At 43.1% G+C, this 21,138-nt stretch overlaps 1 protein-coding gene across 3 annotated transcripts in view; it reads right to left on the bottom strand.

Annotated features, from left to right (window-relative positions):
* Positions 1-1,405: 1,405 nt before the first annotated feature.
* Positions 1,406-21,138, bottom strand: part of PPAT (phosphoribosyl pyrophosphate amidotransferase) — a 37,292-nt gene continuing 17,559 nt past the window's right edge. For all 3 annotated transcript variants that reach the window (XM_056551681.1, XM_056551679.1, XM_056551678.1), the window contains 9 exons: positions 18,538-18,744; positions 12,077-12,189; positions 10,096-10,238; positions 8,307-8,379; positions 6,916-7,070; positions 4,130-4,257; positions 3,825-4,046; positions 2,064-2,184; positions 1,406-1,964 (listed from right to left, as the gene is read on the bottom strand). In XM_056551681.1, the coding sequence (XP_056407656.1) occupies positions 1,789-1,964; positions 2,064-2,184; positions 3,825-4,046; positions 4,130-4,257; positions 6,916-7,070; positions 8,307-8,379; positions 10,096-10,238; positions 12,077-12,189; positions 18,538-18,741 (1,335 nt within the window). In that variant the 5' untranslated portion in view covers positions 18,742-18,744 and the 3' untranslated portion in view covers positions 1,406-1,788. The remainder of the gene's footprint in view (positions 1,965-2,063; positions 2,185-3,824; positions 4,047-4,129; positions 4,258-6,915; positions 7,071-8,306; positions 8,380-10,095; positions 10,239-12,076; positions 12,190-18,537; positions 18,745-21,138) is intronic.

Consider the following 21,138-nt stretch of genomic DNA (forward strand, 5'->3'; position numbering starts at 1 on the left):
TTTCTTTGGGGGGGGCCGCACAGCCCTCCATGTGCTTGCCAGAGGTAGCCTGTCTGCCATTAGGTACCAAGATGAGATCCTCAGACTCCTTGTGAGACCATATGCTGTTGTGGTTGGCCCTGGGTTCCTCCTAATGCAAGACAATGCTAGACCTCATGTGGCTGAAGTGTGTCCACAGTTCCTGCAAGAGGAAGGCATTGATGCTATGGACCTGCCCGCCCGTTCCCCAGACCTGAATCCGATTGAACACATCTGGGACATCATGTCTTGCTCCATCCACCAACCCCATATTGCACCAGACTATCCAGGAGTTGGCAGATGCTATAGTCCAGGAGACCATCTGCCACCTCATCAGGAGCATGCCCAGGCATTGTAGGGAGGTCATACGGGCACGTGGAGGCCACACAGACTACTGAGCCTCATTGTGACTTGTTTTAAGGACATTACATCAAAGTTAGATCAGCCTGTAGTGTGGTTTTCCACTTTGATTTTGAGTGTGACTCCATATCCAGACCTCCATGGGTTGATAAATTTGATTTCCATTGATAATTTGTGTGTGATTTTGTTGTCAGCACATTCAACTATGTAAAGACGAAAGTATTTCATACGATTAGTCTCACCTCTTGTATACTTCCTCCTCGACACAGGAAATGCCTGCTCATCCAATCAATGGTAGACAGATAGCAATTGGCTGAGTGAGCATTTCCAATGAGTTAGAAAGGTGGAGGAAGTGCATGGCCACAAGCTGTCAGAACAGCACCGATGCCCTGCAATTTTTTTTTCTCATGATCACTACTGTAAATGGACTGCTGATTGGTAAGCAACATATCGGTACCCTGGGGTTGAAAATTATATTTTTAGTTTACTTACACACAGAGCAGTGGAGAAGGCTCTTGCATCTACTCATGCACAAGAGGTCACTGTTCTCTTTAAACAGGTAAATAAATGCCAAAAATTTGCATTTGTGTCATTTTGTATTGGGTTTGGTTAATGAAAAATTCTTCTGGGCATTGTGTAAATTCCCCTTTCACTTATCAGGAATATACTATCAAACCAAAAGCAATAAAACTTCAGTACCAACTGCAGCAGACTTGCCTTTGCTGCACATATTATAAATGCTGCCCTCCACTAGGAACACTACGGAAACTATAGGTACTAGATTGACATCTATGAACAGGATTTCTAGGACTTGAGTACAACAAGTTATGATTTTCCTTCTTCAGCTGTGATACAAACATCTACAGATGAGTGCAAATTATCAAACTGTATAGAGGTGCAGTTGCCCATTGCAACCATTTAGACTGCCTTTTTAAAAATACTTCCACTACACAGGTTTTGACAAGTCTCCAATATTCCCTCATCAGGCAGGTTTAGGTTTGAATTTGCCAGCACAAACTTAAGCAAAATATGCTTTATTGTCAGTCCACCAAATCTTGCACTTATGACATAAAAAGGATCATACGTTTAGTGACAACGTACTGCACATTTATAAAAAAAAAAAAATGAAAAAAAAAAAAAATATATAAAGTCCAGAAAAAGGTCATTTATGGAATTCAGAGGTGTCACTGAACATTTTGTCCACATTTCAGCTTTAAAAAGTAACGGGTGACAGATTGTTTTGGAGCAGCAGTCACTCCGCGAAAAAAAAATAAAAGAATAAAAAAAAAGTTCTGCTTTAGAAAAATCTTCAGGTAACACCCCCACTTTACATCAATTTCCATAAGTGACCCCATTGTCCAGCTGGGATGATGGAAAAAATATGACAGGTTGACATAAAAGACGTGAAGATCACCACTCTAGTTCCACAGGGTACTCCCCTGTAAGACATGCCGTACAGTGGCCATGAGACGCGGGGCAGTTGTTCAGACCATTAATGCCATTCTGTTGGTCTTTGAAATGTTTGATGCCTTCATGCACTGCTGAAGTGAGTCCTTCCACGGAGAGGTAAACCACACTGTCTGCACCTAAAGAGGGAAAAGATACAGGGAGATACAAGTCAACTTTACTCAAGCAAGTAGAAAATTGTCACATGACTGCAGAGTAAGACTTATCTAAGATCTTACCGATATACCCTGCCAGGTCATTGAACTCCGGGCGGTTAGCAATCAATTCTTCCTTTGTGGGAATATTAATTCCCATATAACAGGGATGCCTTATGGGGGGAGAAGCCACTCTTATATGAACCTGTGGGAAGAGGACATGGTCTTCAGCCAAACAAGTAAGAACTGTTGACACCTCACAAGATTACAGGGGTCCCTCAAGTTACAATATTAATTGGTTCTGGAACGACCATTGTATGTTGAAACCATTGTATGTTGAGACCAGAACTATATGGAAACCTGGTAATTGGTTCTAAAGGCACCAAAATGTCCTCCAAAATTAGGAAAAAAAGTGAGGATTAAATAAAGTAGATAACTAATATAGATAAAGCAAATCCTTACATATAAAAGTAATAAAGATCTGCTGGGAGCTGTTAATCACTGTCTATGTCAGTGTTTCCCAAGCAGGGAAGCCTCCAGCTGTTGCAAAACTACAACTCCCAGCATGCCCGGACAGCCAAAGGCTGTCCGGGCATGCTGGGAGTTGTAGCTTTGCAACAGCTGGGGGCACCCTGCTTGGGAAGCACTGGTCTTTGTAGAGGACAGGAGCTTCTTCAGGGTCCTGTACAGAACACAGTGTCCTAAAAAGTAACATGGAGCCGCCCTCATCTGGTGTCCAAAAGAGCAGCTAACCCTGGTACAAGTAAAGAGTACAGAACATGTAATACCTCCCTGTATTGTAGGGGGTGCTACCAGACACCAGTCAGTGCATACACTTCAGTAATACAGGAGTTTTACCAGTGAATGCCCATTCTGATTGGTCGGTTCATTGAAATGTTTCACAGATCTGGACTGTACAAAGCATTGTATGTTAAGTCTGGTTTCAACTTACAATGGTCCAGAAAAGACCATTGTATGTTGAAACTATTGTATGTTGAGGCCATTGTAAGTTGAGGGATCACTGTACACTATATTTCCTTCCTTGGTTTATATAGTTACAATATAATTCACTTAAAAAAAAAAAAAAAAGAAAAAAAAGGGACATGAATATACAGTAGAAGTATGGACATGTGCTATCTGTACATTTTTCTATGAACACAGGAACTCCAGAGCAGAGTTAACTCTAGATCAAAATTTCTCATGCATCTTCATCAGGGCTGCCCTAAATCCTGGATTGCTGCCAGTGTTTTTTTTATTTTATTTTTATACAGAAGCTGCAAACCCATGTAGAGTTGTCCAGCTGACACGTGGGTACAGATTATTAGGTGTAAGGCTTCTGTATGTATAGTGGTATACAGTAAATTCTCCTGATTCTTTGGTCATGCAGCTTGTATAGGAAAACTAAGTAAAAGGCAATGCATCACTCACACAAGCCATACACTGAAATAAATGAGCAGACTAACAGCAAGAGCCAGCAGCAGTGAAACAGTGACCCAGGTTACTTACTGCGTCAATGGAACTGTTGCTGGCCCCTGGTCAGGTGGCTCTTCCATTAGGCAGCCACCTTGCCAGGCTCTATTAAGCAGCCACCTCTGATGGCAACCACTTCAAAATGATGAAGCCTCCGCCACTTTAACAGAACCGTGCTTACTGGTAGCAGATGTGTTGCTTCCTAGAAGACACATTTGCTATACACACCTCTGACGTCACACATCAATGTTTGTGTGAACATTGATCAAGGACAAATGTAGGTCCAGAAGTTAAACAGGTTGAGAACCACTGATCTAGACTTTGCACTGAAGGCCTCGATAGATGCTAGTATTCTTTAGCATCACAAACACCAACCTCTTTGGCTCCAGAATCCTTTAGCAGTTTAATGATGGGAGAAATGGTGTTTCCTCGCACGATGGAATCATCTATCAGCACTATTCTTTTGCCGACAAAGTTGTCGGACAGGACGCCAAACTTTTTTGCCACACCGAGTTGCCGTAGCCTCATGTTTGGCTGAATAAAGGTTCGGCCAACGTAACGATTCTTGCAAAGCACTTCCACATACTGAATACCACACTGTGGAGATGCATAAAAGACTATTAGCTACATGCATAGATCTTCATTGGGTTCTGCAGAAGTTAAAAGATTTGAATATATACCTTCTCCGCATATCCCAGAGCTGCAGGGGTTGCAGATTCTGGCACAGTGCTGACCAGGTCTGCCTCTACTGGGGCCTCAATAGCCAGCTGTTGACCGCACCTTCTTCTGACGGAATACACCATTTGCCCTTCAGAGAAAGTAATTAATTATTGTCTACAAAGTTGGCAATCCTAAAATTATTAGTTTTAAATACAGTTCAATTTGCAAAGAGCAATACCCAACATATCCAATGTTTGCATCAGTGTAAGTAGAAAAACTGCATTCAGGCACATTCTAGAAAAAGTAATAAAGTTTGTGTTCTAGAGTGTCTGCTACTTTCCAAAAGTTCTATGGAATTCCATGCTGAAAATGGAGGATATTAGCAGGACCCATTCAGTAAGTGAAGGACAACTTCATAAAATCAGGAACATTTTAGGTATAATATAAGACTATTATATGGCAAAGCAACCTTCGCATATACAGTTATGGTCGAAAAAGGTTGGCACCCCTGAAATTTTTCAAGAAAATTTCTCACAGAAAAAGGATTGCAGTAGCACATGCTTTGCTATACATGTTTATTCCCTTTTTGTGTATTGGAACAAAATAAATAAAATAAAAAAAATAAAAGCAAACTGGACATAATGTCACACCAAACTCCAAAAATGGGCTGGACAAAATTATTGGCACCCTTAACTTAATATTTGGTTGCACAACTTTTGGAAAATATAACTGAAATCAGTCGCTTCCTATAACCATCAATAAGCTTCTTACACCTCTCAGCTGGAATGTTGGACACTCTTCCTTTGCAAACTGCTTCAGGTCTCTTCTTATTGGAAGGGCGACTTTCCCCAACAGCAATTTTAAGATCTCTCCACAGGTGTTCAATGGGATTTAGATCTGGACTCATTGCTGCCACTTCAGAACTCTCCATTGCTTTGTTGCCATCCCTTTCTGAGTGCTTTTTGACATATGTTTGGGGTCATTGTCCTGCTGGAAGCCCCATTATCTTGGACGCAAACCTGCCGGCTTTCTGACACTGGGCTGTACAGTGTGACCCAAAATCTGTTGGTAATCCTCAGATTTCATGATGCCTTGCACACATTCAAGGCACCCAGTGCCAGAGGCAGCAAAACTACCCCAAAACATCATTGAACCTCCACCATATTTCCCTGTAGGTACTGTGTTCTTTTCTTTGTAGGCCTCATTCCGTTTTCGGTAAACAGTACAATGATGTGCTTTACCAAAAAGCTCTATCTTGGTCTCATCTGTCCACAAGACATTTTCCCAGAAGGATTTTGGCTTACTCAAGTTCATTTTTGCAAAATGTAGTCTTGCTTTTTTTTAAGTCTATCAGCAGTGGGGGTCCTCTTGGGTCTCCTGTCATAGTTTCATTTCATTTAAATGTCGATGGATTGTTCGCGCTGACACTGATGCTCCCTAAGCCTGCAGGACAGCTCGAATCTTTTGGAACTTGTTTGGGGCTGCTTATCCACCATCTGGACTATCCTGCGTTGACAACTTTCATCAATTTCTCTTTTCTGTTCACGCCCAGGGAGATTAGCTACAATGCCATGGGTTGCAAACTTCTTGCACACTATGGACAAAGGCAAATTTAGATCTCTGGAGATGGACTTGTAACCTTGAGATTGTTGATATTTTTCCACAATTTTGGTTCTCAAGACCTCAGACAGATCTCTTCTCTTTCTGTTGTCCATGCTTAGTGCGGCACACACAGACACAATGCAAAGACTAAGTGAACTTCTCTCCTTTTTATCTACTTTCAGGTGTGATTTTTAGGTTGCCCACACAGGTTACTTGCCCCAGTTAAGTTTAAAGGAGCATCACATGCTTGAAACAATCTTATTTATCCATAATTTTGAAAAGGGTGCCAATAATTTTGTCCAGCCTATTTTTGGAGTTTGGTGTGACATTATCTCCAATTTGCTTTTTTTCCCCCTTCTTTTTTTTGGTTTGGTTCAAATACACACAAAAGGGAATAGAACCCTTCTGGAGGGAGGTGCTCCAATTCTTGGCAGACCACTTAGAGTTTCCTTATGTGTTTCCCCCTGTTTGTCTGTTGGTTGTTATTGATGACTTGGCCTCAGGCTCCCATAGGCGCCTACTTATCCAGTTCCTGCTGTTTTGTGCTAGGAAAGTTCTGATCATGGCCTGGAAGGACACGTCCCCTCCCCCGATTGCAAGATGGTTCAATTTAGTTAAATATGTTAAGTTGTACAGGATGCTGTACATTAGTCGCAAGTGTCCCAAGAAATTTGATTAAGTCTTGATGCCCTGGCTCCTTATAGGGGAGTCGATTGTCCCTCCGGAACAAGTTGATTCTCCTGGGTAGGTTGGTTGTCTCTATATTCGGCAAGGAAGGGGGGGGGGGGGGAATACTCCGGGAACGTCTGGAAAGAGTGCGAGTGTGTTGTGTCTGTTACGTGTTTCAAGGGCAGCCGGGGGTAGTTATCCTAGTCTGCTTATTTTGAGGGTGGTGATATGCTGCTCGATTGCTCCTGTTTAGGCTATCTCCAACTGTATGTTCTCTTTTTCATATTGCTTTTTTTGTGTTGTATTGCTACTTTATTAAAATTATAAATAAATACTTAAAAAAAAATAAAAAAAAAATCATGTGTATAGCAAAACGTGTTACTGCAATCCTTTTCTGTAAAAAATACTTCATCTTCTAGAAAAATTTCAGGAGTGCCATCATTTATGGCCATGACTGTATAATGGTAAATTAACCCATTGATAAAACCATGCTACACAGTGCAAAGTCATTTAGGGAAACAAAGTGTCATTATACCTTCAAATATGGAGTCTGGCCGAGCAAAGTAAACGTATTCAAAGATACAGAAGGCAGAGGGGTCTTTCTCATGATTTCTGGGTACAATATCCAGAGTATGTACTCCCTCACGAGAGATTTTCACTATTTCCCCAGGTAGAACTTCACGGTAGTATCTAGAAATGCACAAAGAAATATACATCTGTCCAGATTCTAGTAGGGCACAACTGTGGTACATTTTCTAGTCTCAAGATCTCCATTCTACACAATCTTGCATAAGATCACAGAATATATCTTGCATAAACTCTGGGTGGATTAACCCCTTCACGACCACGGACGCAAATGTACTTCCTGGCTTGGCGGGACTTCCCGCACCAGGATGTACATTTACGTCCTGTGTATGCCCGCGAGCATCGGAACGGTGCTCGCGTCATACACGGCAGGTTCCGGCTGCTAGCAGCAGCCGGGGACCTGCCCGTAATGGCCGACATCCGCGATCGCACGGATGTCCGCCATTAACTCCGCAGATGCCATTATGAATACAGATCACGGCATCTGCGGCATTGCGGTACTTTGGTTGGATGACCGGATCGCCCGCAGTGATCTGGTCATCCAGCATGGCGGCCAGAGGTCCCCTCACCTGGCTCTGGCAGTCTCCCGGGGTCTTCTGCTCTGGTCTGAGATCGAGCAGAAGATCACAAATAATACTGAGAAGTGCTGTGTCCTATACATAGCACTGCACAGTATTGGCAATCAAAGGATTGCTATAGATAGTCCTCTATGGGGACATAAAAAGTGTAAAAAAAAAGTTGAAAAATGTAAAAATAAAAAAAATAAAGTGAAAAATCCCCTCCCCCAATTAAAATTGTCAATTTTTCCCCCCAAAAAGCATAAAATATATTTTTTAATAAACATATTTGGTATCGCCACGTGCGTAAATGTCCAAACTATCAAAATATAATGTTGATGATCCAGTACGGTGAATTGCGTAAACGTAAAAAATAAAAAAAAGTCCAAAAATGCTGCTTTTTTGTCACATTTTATTAAAAAAAAATTTTTATAAAAAATGATCTAAAAGTTTTACATATCCAAATGTGGTATCTAAAAAAGGTACAGAGGACAGCGCAAAAAATGAGGGGGAGCGCCGTACATTTTATGGTAAAATGAGAGGTTTCGTTACAAGTACAATTGTTCACGCAAAAAACCAAGCCCTTATATGGGTCTGTAGATGGAAATATTAAAGAGTTATGGATTTTAGAAGGCAAGGAGGAAAACAAACAAAAAAAAAAAAAACACGCAAAAATAAAATTGGCCTGGTCCTTAAGGTGAAAATGGGCTTGGTCATTACGGGGTTAAATAACCAGTGTCAGTGCTGCATCAGCTGGTTACAAGACATGTACTCTAATACTTACTCTGCACCAATGGAGAGAAAGCTACAGGATTCAGAGGACACTACCCATCCCTCTGTTTCTGATCTGTTCTTCCCTGTATAAAAGGAGGTAAAAATTAAAACTTCTAGCTGCTGTCAAATATAACAAGTAAATAGTGGTCTTTAAAAGGGGTACTCCCGTGGAAACCTTTTGTTTTTAAATCAATTGGTGCCAGAAAGTTAAACAGATTTGTAAATCACTTCTATTAAAACATTGTAATCCTTCCAGTACTTTTTAGGGGCTGTATACTAAAGAGAAATAAAAAAATAAAAATAAAAAAAGAAATGCATTTCCTCTGATGTCATGACCACAGTGCTCTCTGCTGTCCATTTTAGGAACTGTCCAGAGCAGCATATGTTTGCTATGGGGATTTTTTCCTGCTCTGGACAATTCCTAAAATGGACAGCAGAGGTCAGCAGAGAGCACTGTGGTCATGACATCAGAGGAAATGCATTTCTTTTTTTGATTTCTCCTTAGTATACAGACCCTAAAAAGTACTGGAAGGATTACGATTTTTTAATAGAAGTGATTTACAAATCTGTTTAACTTTCTGGCACAAGTTGATTTAAAAACAAAAAGGTTTCCACAGGAGTACCCCTTTAAATTACCGAAAATAAATAAATAAATATTATATATCTCTCTATATATCTATATCACTGCTATTAAAAAAAAGTGTGGCACATGAACAGCATGGAAAGGCATTTGATATTTTGATGCCATTATGTGTGTAGACAATGGGAAGAGGTCAGGGCAGAAAGCTTTTCATGGTCACAGTGTTGCACAAACAATGGCTAAGCAATACATTTTGCTATTGGTAGAAATGGTTTGTTTTGGGGATTTCTAAATCTAATCTTCCCCAGATGACAGACTTGTGAATACACTGTGCGAAAAAAAAAAAGAGAAAACCTTGGACCTGAAATCATAAATAGAGCACAGAACCCATGAGAAAAAAAATATAAAAAAATATATATAAGCTTGTTTCTGAATCAAAAACCTGCATTTCCCTAAAATGTCATGTGTTGCTTTATAATCCTGCTCCACTTTAGACAGTCCAAAACCATGAGATTCTGTGCTCTGGAGCAGCGGTCTTCAAACTGTGGCCCTCCAGATGTTACAAAACTACAACTCCCAGCATGCCCGGACAGCCAACGGCTGTCCGGGCATGCTGGGAATTGTAGTTTTGTAACATCTGGAGGGCCACAATTTGAAGACCGCTGCTCTGGAGCAATGAGATGTACAGACAAGCGTGGTTCTACTAGAGTCCGTAACAGGCCACATTGTGTGCTAGAGATGAGCGAACTTACAGTATATTCGATTCGTCACGACTTCTCGGCTCGGCGGTTGCTGACTTTTCCTGCATAAATTAGTTCAGCTTTCCGGTGGGCTGGAAAAGGTGGATACAGTCCTAGGAAAGAGTCTCCTAGGACTGTATCCACCTTTTCCAGCCCACCGGAGCACCTGAAAGCTGAACTAATTTATGCAGGAAAAGTCATCAACTGCCGAGCCGAGAAGTTTGCGACGAATCGAATTTACTGTAAGTTCGCTCATCTCTATTGTGAGCTATACTAATGCTTAGAAAGCCTAGGTCTGCTTAAAGGGTGATGTAGTCATGTGATTTACATACACATGACCACCTTATTTTGCACACAGTCTTTTCCCTGTGGATGACACCATGTCTCCAGTTTTTACACAGACAGTGGTCGGTGTTAAGTAGAGTTTAAGACGTTACAAGAGTAGAAATAACGCAGTTTAGGGACTTAATACACCGCACCTCTTTCCTCACTTGTCACAGGAATGAGCCGACCAATGCAGAGAGGACGGTTGCCATACGGATCGCGGACAGCATAGATCTCTCTGTTATGCATGATGAGCAGGGAGTACGAGGTCGGAGTCTCATTCATCAAGTTTCTTATCCTGCAATAAAAATATATAAAATGTTACACAAAAATTTGCAGCTAGGACATAAAGACAAAAAGGTAAGGAACAATTGGTTACTACTACATTCTGCACATTCAAGGCTAAATGCAGATTTACCGTACTAATCCTGTGTAACATTAAGGATTGCTTAAAAACTTTATACAAAAGTGACTTTTTTGCAGGGGCTAATCCAATATTAAACTTTGCCCCCCTTGATCAAATCTAACCTAGAATCTAAGAAAAAAAAAAAAAAAAAAAAGGTCATATTTTGCGTTACAAGAGGAGACAAGTTAGAGTCAAAAAGGGAATTACTGGGATCTCTTAAATTTATATTTTACCGTATTTTTCGCCGTATAAGACGCACTTCTTCCCCCAAAAAAGTCGGTGCGTCTTATACGGCGAATACACCCCTATCGCGGCGGTCCCTGCGGCCATCAACGGCCGGGACCCACGGCTAATACAAGACATCACCGATCGCGGTGATGCCCTGTATTAACCCTTCAGACGCGGCGATCAAAGCTGACCGCCGCGTCTGAAGGGAAAGTGACACTAACCCGGCTGTTCAGTCGGGCTGTTTGGGTCCTGAACAGCCCGACTGAATAGCCGGGTTAGTGCTTACAGGACACCAGGAGGGACCTTACCTGCCTCCTCGGTGTCTTCTCCGTTCAGGGATCCCCTGTATGGCCGGCGCTCTCCTTCCTAGTCATCACGTCGTCGCGTACGTGCGTAACTATGTGATGGGGGCGACGGAGAGCGAGGATACCCGGCCGGCAGCAGAGACGTTCCGGAGCGACGGGGACACGGCGACAGCGATTGAGCGACATCCAGGGCAGCGGTGGGGACACGTGAGTATTACCTCCTATGCAGTGGTCTTCAATCTGCGGACCTCCAGATGTTGCAAAACTACAACTCCCAGCATGCCCGGACAGCCAACGGCTGTCCGGGCATGCTGGGAGTTGTAGTTTTGCAACATCTGGAGGTCCGCAGATTGAAGACCACTATTGGGTTCAAAATCTAAAATTTTTTAGATTTTGCACCTAAAAATAGGGTGTGTCTTATACGCCGGTGCGTCCTATAGGACGAAGAATACGGTACATGCCGCTGTCCTAAAATAAAACACACTGAATATCTCTAAGTCACATGTTACAACTAGAGATGAGCGAAGTTACAGTGATTCAATACGAACTTCTCGGCTCGGCAGTTGATGACTTTTCCCTGCATAAATTAGTTCAGCTTTCAGGTGCTCCGGTGGGCTGGAAAAGGCACCTAAAAGCTAAATTCATGCAGGCTAAAGTCAGCAAATGCCGAGCCGTGAGGTTTGTGACAAATTGAATCATTGTATGTTCCTTCATCTCTAATTACAACAAGCAATTTTTGAAAAACTCCTCAAGAGCTTTCTACACACTATACATTTCAGGCCAACCAACCTTTGCTCATTCAGCTGACAGTAAATAACCCGAAGCTTGAGATGATGGCAGTACGTTTTTCTATTGTATACAATTTAAAACAAACGTATTCAAAAATGGCCAAGGAGGTCACAAGAGTTAAATATGTATGAAGTCAGCAAGCTGATCGGTGGGGGTCTGGCTGTTGGGACCCCCCTACTAATACAGAGAACATGGACAAGTTTAGTGCTCAGCAATGTTTTAGTGTCCCTTAGAGAATTAATCTGTCCTCTATCTTTTTTTGGATCTCATTTTGGCTGTGTCTTAAACTATCACAAAGAATGCATGTGATTCCACCTTAACTGGAGTGCAAATCCTCTGAATGTGACTGAACTGCAATACCAACCCATTAATCTATTTTTTATATAATGCAATTAAATATTTCTTTACCGTGCTACCCAGTCAGCGGCGTGGTCCTGTTCTTCAGGCGGCGTGAAAGCCAGGAGCTGCGTGATGAGTTCACTGTCAGAACTTGTGGACAGACCAATGCCATGACGCATCAACTGTGGAGATATACAGAGGAGTAATTTCATTCTTTACTGTGAAATGCAATGTATTTTATTAAAGAAGTGGATAGTAGAGATGAGCGAACTTACAGTAAATTCGAATCAGTCACAAACTTCTCGGCTCGGCAGTTGATGACTTTTCCTGCATAAATTAGTTCAGCTTCCCGGTGGGCTGAAAAAGGTGGATACAGTCCTAGGAAAGTCTCCTAGGACTGTATCCACCTTTTCCAGTCCACGGAGCACCTGAAAGCTGAACTAATTTATGCAGGAAAAGTCAGCAACCGCCGAGCCGAGAAGTTCGTGACAAATCGAATTTACTGTAAGTTCGCTCATCTCTAGTGGATAGCAAGCCAATAAATCCAGTAGGCTCATAAAACATAACTGTAAAAGCGATAGTAGCAGAGAAGATTACTCTAATAAGAGGACATTTGTAAACCCTGTAGCTGCACAAGAACCTAGATAATAGTCTATTCTGCAGCTGTATTGCTCATTATGAACATAAAGACATCTTAATAGTGGTGACTAGATTTAAAAATGCTCATAAAACCAAGCAAGATCTTCATGGCAAGACAGGAAATCTAGTGGCACTTCTACAGCAAGTTTCCCCAAATAAATTTAATGGGGAAAATCTGGCATGCAGATCAGCAGGCAAAAGTCTTGGCCTCTGTTCACAACTGTTTTTTTGTTGACACTTAAATGGGAGTAAATAAAAGGTGGCTTATATTGCAACTAGAGATGAGCGAACTTACAGTAAATTTGATTCGTCACAAACTTCTCGGCTCGGCAGTTGATGACTTATCCTGCGTAAATTAGTTCAGCCTTCAGGTGCTCCGGAAAAGGTGGATACAGTCCTAGGAGACTCTTTCCTAGGAATGTATCCACCTTTTCCAGCCCACCGGAGTACCTGAAAGCTGAACTAATGTATGCAGGATAAGTCATCAACTGCCGAGCCGAGAAGTTCGTGACGAATCGAATTTACTGTAAGTTTGCTCATCTCTAGTTGCAACCTTCCAGCAGATTTTTTACATTGGGGAATAACCATGAGTAAGTTTCCCATTAGGTGCCTTGAAAAGGGAAAATTACGAGCAGTTTGTTGAAATACAAAGGCTTGAAGAAAATTGAACTAGAAGCCCTCATCACATGGAGAAGATGTCCAGGAAGCCATTATGCGCAGAGATTAAGTAACAAGCATGTGTCCAGCCACGCTGAGCTAATTCACTCACATGCAAGTCACATTCTTTGCATGTGGATCTTATAAGGCTTATGTAAGTTTCCCCTGTTAAGGTATATTCACATGCTTGTAACTAGCAGTGGACCTTTCTTCTACACCAGAAGAAAAAAAAAGTATATCGGGGGGAATTTATCAAAGGATTTATGTGTTTTTTTTCACTTAACTTTGGCGCTGTGTCTTTTTGCGCCAAAGTTTGGCGCATCTTCTCCACTGTCATTTTTACAACTTTCTCAAAATTTCAATTTTAGTCAGTAATTCATCATTTGCTCCAATCGATCTTTGGCGCAAATCCCTGCCAAGAAATTTTGCACATGGAAAAACACACTTGCCAATGTCAGAAAATGTAAATGCGTAAAAATTCATTTAAAAAATTTTTTTTTTTGTGAAAGCAGCGACGCCTCCAGGGCTGCTCAATACTATCCTGCGACATAGTTGTCTCTGAGGAATCTTCACCCTCCGTTGAGCCAGTATTGTACATGGCCGTACAGGTTCAGGAAAGGTAAGCACTAAAGCAGTGGTTTCCAACCTGCGGACCTCCAGATGTTGCAATACTACAACTCCCAGCATGCCCGGACAGCCAACGGCTGTCTGGGCATGCTGGAAATTGTAGTTTTGCAACATCTGGAGGTCCGCAGGTTGAAGACCACTGCACTAAACAAAAAAATACCCAAGTTGAAAATAAAATCCATTTCACATGGTGGCTATAAACCCCACAAAAGAAAATAACTCATGTCGCTTGCTGATATACTGCAGGAGGGACTCCGAAATGGCTGCTCTACAGGGTAAAATACGTGTCCTCTGTGGTGGTAAGTTCTGTGTAAAAGGTGCGGTGAACAGCTGATTTCAACATTTGAGCCAAAATTACTAACAACTTGCACCAAATGATAAATTTGGTGCATGTCCACAAAAACCAAAGTGGGAAAAAAAAAAAAAAAAGAAAAAGTTAAAAATAAACTGTCAACAGGCAAAATTGATAAATACCCCCCCCCCCCCCCTCCATAGCGTATAGACACTTTCTGACAGTTTATGGTATGTATCACATAGCGACGTCAGTAGTTTCAGTCAGTGAGGGTCCACACAGGCTGTAGCACTTTGCTGAATAGTCATGACTAAGCTTTAGTATTGACAGAAACCCTCCATGACTCCTGCTTACCACTGTCCTTATACAGGACCTGAGAAATAAGTACAAGGCAGAGTTGCCAGTACAGACAAGCCACTGCGCCTATATACACAATGAGGGGTATGTGATGCTCACAGACATGTCCTCCTTATTGTGCAGCAAGCACCCCTTTACACATGGCTTACCAGAGAGTTTGCGGGTTGTCCCTAGAGATTAGCGAACTTACAGTAAATTCGATTCCTCACGAACTTCTCGGCTCGGCAGTTGATGACTTTTCCAGCATAAATTACCGTATTTTTCACCCTATAGGACGCACCGGCGTATAAGACGCACCCAATTTATAGGTGCAAAATCTAAAAAAATAAAGATTTTGAACCCAATAGTGGTCTTCAACCTGCGGACCTCCAGATGTTGCAAAACTACAACTCCCAGCATGCCCGGACAGCCGTTGGCTGTCCGGGCATGCTGGGAGTTGTAGTTTTGCAACATCTGGAGGTCCGCAGGTTGAAGACCACTGCATAGGAGGTAATTCTCACGTGTCCCCGTCGCTCCGGAACGTCTCTGCTGCCGGCCGGGTATCCTCGCTCTCCGTCGCCGCCATCACGTTGTTACGCACGCCGACGCACGTACGCGACGACGAGGAAGGAGAGCGCCAGCATACAGGGGATCTCTGAACGGAGAAGACACCGAGGAGGCAGGTAAGGTCCCTTCCGGTGTCCTGTAAGCACTAACCCGGCTATTCAGTCGGGCTGTTCGGGGCCGCCGCGGTGAAATCGCGGCGGTCCCGAACAGCCCGACTGAACAGCCGGGTTAGTGTCACTTTCCCTTCAGACGCGGCGGTCAGCTTTGATCGCCGCGTCTGAAGGGTTAATACAGGGCATCACCGCGATCGGCGATGTCCTGTATTAGCCACGGGTCCCGGCCATTGATGGCCGCAGGGACCGCCGCGATAGGGGTGTATTCGCCGTATAAGACGCACCAACTTTTTACCCCCAGTTTTGGGGAAGAAAAAGTGCGTCTTATCCGGCGAAAAATACGGTAGTTCAGCTTTCAGGTGCTCCGGTGGGCTGGAAAAGGTGGATACAGTCCTAGGACACTCTTTCCTAGGAATGTATCCACCTTTTCCAGCCCAAGGGAGCACTTGAAAGCTGAACTAATTTATGCAGGAAAAGTCATCAACTGCCGAGCCGAGAAGTTCGTGACAAATCGAATTTACTGTAAGTTCGCTCATCTCTAGTTTTCACCAGAAAGCAGACCACTTCCCTAAATATTAATTTAGAAAGAGAGCAGCTTAGGACTGCAAATTATTGTATTCTGGGAAATGAATCACATTTGTACTGGACTTTATCAGAGTGGGCAGATAAAGAGCTGGGAGTGTGCAAGGATTTCCAAGGTCTACAAAACATTACATTTTTCTTTGCGTGGTTTAGAGATGTTATGTAGGTTTTTTACTTGAAACAAAAGCAAGAGCGTTCATTGACAGCCAGGTCCTTTTAAGTTTATGGGTCACACAACAGTAAATTGGATACAAGTCACATTACAGAATGCAAAATCACAGCCCAACGCTACTGAAATTGATGTCAATGGTGGCAAATTCATCAGTAGACACCTAAAAAGCATCGAATATGGATTTGGGCAACAGCTGCATTGCATTTGCTATAAGCCAAATTGCACACTATTTGGTGTTATCTGGACTAATAAGGAAGCGTACCTGTGTACAGTATACACTAAAAACCACACAGAAGATCTGCTATGTCTGAAAACATACATTACTCTTACCGGTAATTGTCACGACAGCACCCATGGAGAGACCAACCCTTCATCCACAGGACAGGAAACAAGAACAACTTGCATATAAGGATGACGTAGGCTGCTATTCCCCAAGTTCTTAAGTACCAAGGAGTAACAACCAGAATCTTTAATAAGTAGCATACTAATTAGAATCTTCTATATAAAAGTGTTTTTATTTTTATTAAACATAGGAGGGTATTAGTGGGTGCCGTTGTGGGCTCAACGAAAAACAAATACCGGTAAGAGTAATTTATGTTTTCCCTATCGCCCACAATGGCACCCATGGAGAGTAGAATAGCCTAGACCAGGGGTCCTCAAACTTTTTAAACAGGAGGGCAGTTCAGACCGTTGGAGGGCCGGACTATAGTTTAAAAAAAACTATGAACATATTCCTATGCACACATATATCTTATTAGGGACTCAGGGTTTTTCAGTTTTTGCACTTTTGTTTTTTCCTCCTTACATTTTAAAAATCATAACCCTTTAAATTTTCCACCTAAAAATCCATATTATGGCTTATTTTTTGCCTCACCAGTTCTACTTTGCAGTGGCAGTCATTTTACCCAAAAATTCACGGCGAAACAGAATAAAAAAAATAAATAAATCATTGTGCGACAAAAAACGAAGAAAAAAAACAACGCAATTTTGTAACTTTTCGGGGCTTCCGTTTCTACGCAGTGCATATTTCCGTAAAAATGACATTATTCTGTAGGTCCCCTGCTCTGCCTTCTTTCTGCCATGCAGCCGTGCGAGAGGCAGATGAGGCGGCGTGGCTTCTTGCTGCCCGTGCAGACCTGCGTCCTCTGCTTCGGAGAGCTTAGGGGAGGAGCATACACACGTCTGCAAGGGGCGCAAGTTTCACACCGCCGCTAATAGCTAGCATGCGGTGCTCAGCAGTCTGTATGGAGCAGGCTCCGGACTCCTGCCCGCTCCATACTCTTCAGCCCCCCGCTGTTTTCAGTAGCCGGGGGCCGCTGCTAATAGCCAGCATGCGGCTAAAGGCCGCGGCTGGCTATTAACCCTTTAGATCTCCGCTGTCAAAGCTGACAGCGGCGTCTAAAGGAACATATGTATGCTCCCTGGTGGGCTAGTGGGGTGGATCGCAAACCCCCCCCCCAGCGCGATCGCCAGGGGTGGGGGGGACTGAGGGCATACCTATGTTCCCTGCTGTCCCGTGGCTCTGTCATTGATAGATCCTGGCTGGACCAGGCTCTGCCATAGCAGTAAGTCCTGGGACTGGAGGAGCAGTGGTCGGAGCTGACGTGCCGCTGGTAACACTTACCAAGCTGGCCAGCGCATGTCCTGCTCGCTGCTCCGTTGCCATGGGTGCACACACGGGACATCAGTGATGTCCCAGCGTGCGCTACCTCCCTGTGGCCCCTGTGTTTGTAAAGCAAACGCAGGGCCGCAGAGAGGTAACCGGGGCATCATTGTGTCCCGAAAACATCTTTCGAGACACAGGGATGTCCTTAGGCAGCGGCAGCAGGTGGGCCGGATAAATGTCCTCGGCAGGCCGCATGATTTAACCTATAGTGCTATAAAAAGGTATGAGGCGAACTCCAGGTGGACAGATGGCTTTACTACTGGAGACATCGTGGCTGCGGCTTTTAGATTTTTTTTTTCCATCCATGGGTGATCGGCTAATATTTTAGAGATTTCAGAGGAACTAAGCACATCAATAGTATCCTGTACAAATCTACCATAGGCTTTCCATGTTCTTACGTAAAAGACCCCTCTGTGCTAGGATCCCCCTTAGCAAAATATGATACAGCCCTGTACGTGAAAAGATAAAAAAGTTATACGGGTCAGAAGATGACTATTAAAAGTATAAATTTTTGTGCATGTAGTTATGACAGAGGCCATCGTAGGTTGGGGGGGGGGGGGCTTACTGTATGCACAAGTATCAGCAAACAGAGAACAGTTGTTTCTCCGCAGGACACAACACAGAACTGGAGAATAGCAGCCTACGTCATCCCTATATTAAAGTTGTTCCTGTCACACAGATAAGGGGGTGGTCTCTCCATGGGTGCCCTCATGGGCAAAAGGGAAAATACCATTCACAACTGTGTATAACCTGGAAGTTATAGTAAAATACAGCAGGTATACAATATTAGGTCATCATGCTTTCCCAGGTTACTAAATAATAGGCCCACATACAAAACTACTTGGCTTCCCAGTCTAAAGATCCTTTAAAAACCCTTACCTTTCTCCTGAGCCCAGCTGCATTCACAAGTTCCCCATTATGAGCTACTGCAATCTTTCCATGTAGCGTTTCAACCACAAATGGTTGGCAGTTTTCTAGTGCAGAATTTCCAGACGTAGAATATCTTGTGTGGCCGATTCCCAAATTGCTCATGTTCAGCTTCCTGACACTCTCCTCATTGAAAACATGGTTGACAAGACCCATACCCTGAAGACAAGATTAAGAATTGCAGACAGTCATGACTTAAATTCACTCAGGCTGTGTTATCTAAAATAAAAGTATTACCAAGTGTTAAAAAGAATCTGTCAGCTCTATATCATGCTCAGGGCTGAAGTGTCAAGGAGTGCTGTAGAGCTGCAGCATGCAAGCCCCCTTCCTCCCCCACTCCTCACTGCCTAGAAGTCCGGGCAGAGCAGGGGAAGAAGAGAGCTACAGTGAGGACAGCAGGAAAGATGTTGCAAAAATACATAAAGAAAGAGAAAATAGGTTTGTGGTATAAAAATAAGACACCACTGTAACCCTCCCTAATTTAGTAAGACCCGTAAATGTGACTCAAAACATAGCAAAAAAAGAAAAAAAAAAAAAAAGTCACTCATATAAAAATAAACAAATTTTGTTGATATGCACTAAAATTAGGTAAACACATGAAGAGGGAAACAATGCATCACAAAGAGCGGCAACACCGGATACCCTGCAGTAGGGGTGGTAGTATAGGGGTATTGCACGTGAGTAATTAAATAGTACATATAGATACAAGCACCATTCTATACAGTGGCAGCTTATATACAAACAATATAAAAAGTGCAGATAAGCAAGGTGCTGTATGCTGAGGTGTATGGAAAACCTATACACCAATAGTAGAATACACAGTAGTAAAAATCAAGATGCACATAATACCCACAAGTGCAAAGGACACAAGGGAACTGCAGGGACCGGGATGCCGCCACTCCAACGCGCATTTCGGCACGCTGACCTTCGTCCGGGAGTGGGCCCCCGGACGAAGGTCAGCGTGCCGAAACGCGCGTCCCGGTCCCTGCAGTTCCCTTGTGTCCTTTGCACATCTTGATTTTTACTACTGTGTATTCTACTATTGGTGTATAGGTTTTCCATACACCTCAGCATACAGCACCTTGCTTATTTGCACTTTTTATATTGTTTGTATATAAGCTGCCACTGTATAGAATGGTGCTTGTATCTATATGTACTGTTTAATTACTCACGTGCAATACCCCTATACTACCACCCCTACTGCAGGGTATCCGGTGTTGCCGCTCTTTGATGCATTGTTTCCCTCTTCATGTACCTAATTTTAGTGCATATCAATAAAATCTGTTTATTTTTATATCAGTGACTCCTTTGGGCTTTTGCTTTCTTTTTTGCTATTTTCAGATGTTGCAAAACTACAACACCCAGCATGCCCGGACAGTTCAGGAATGCTGGAAGTTGTAGTTCTGTAACACCTGGCCCTTCAGATGTTGCTGAACTACAACTCCAAAACATGCCTGGGCATGCTTGGAGTTCAAGTTTTGCAACATCTGGAGGGCTACAGTTTGGACAACACTACACAGTTCTCCAGTTGTTGCAAAACTACAACTCCCAGCATGCTCTTTGGCTGACTGGGCATGCTGGGAGTTGTAGTTTTGCAACAACTGGAGGCACACTGGTTGGGAAACACTGTTACTTAACGCAGTGTTTCCCAACCTGTGTGCCTCCAGCTGTTGCAAAACTAACTCCCAGCATGCACTGACAGCCCGTACATGCTGGGAGTTGTAGTTTTGCAACAGCTGGAGGCAAACAGGCTGGGAAACAATGCGTTAAGTAACAAACTCTTTGTGTTTTGCAACCAGTGTGCCTCCAGCTGTTGCATAACTACAAGTCCCAGCATGCCCTTCTGCTGTCACTGCATGCTGGGGTTTACAGAGAGTTTCTCGCAGCAAGTTTGAGATGCAGCAAATTTTCCACCGCAGCACAAACTCCCAGCGGTAAACTCGCTGTGAACTCCTGCCTGTGTGAATGTACCCTAAACACACTACACTACCACAAAATAAAGGGTAAAACACTACATATAAATATACTCCTACACATTTCCCCCCCCCCCCCCCCCCTATAAAAATGAAAAACATCTGGTACGGACTGTTTCCAAAATGGAGCCTCCAGCTGTTGCAAAACAACAACTCTCAGTATTGTTGGACAGCCAGTGACTGTCCAGGCATGCTGGGAGTTTAGCAACAGCTGGAGGCACCCTGTTTGGGAATCACTGGCGTAGAATACCCCATGTAAATCCCAAATTTAGGCCCAAATGCGCATGGCGCTCTCACTTCGGAGCCCTGTTGTATTTCAAGGCAACAGTTTATGCCCACATGTGGGGCATTTCCCTACTCCTTTTACCCCTTATAAAAAAAGGTAAAGTTAGGGTCTACTCCAGCATGTTACTGTAAATTTTTTTTATTTTTTTACACTAACTTGCTGGTGTTGCCCCATACTTATTGTTTTCACAAGAGGTAAAAGAAGAGGAAAAAAAAATAAAAGTACTCCCAAAATTTTTAACACAATTTCTCCTGAGTACGGAAATACCACATATGTGGACGTAAAATGCTCTGA

The sequence above is a fragment of the Hyla sarda genome, chromosome 1, assembly GCF_029499605.1.
Source record: "Hyla sarda isolate aHylSar1 chromosome 1, aHylSar1.hap1, whole genome shotgun sequence".
In the NCBI taxonomy this organism is placed as follows: Eukaryota; Metazoa; Chordata; class Amphibia; order Anura; family Hylidae; genus Hyla; species Hyla sarda.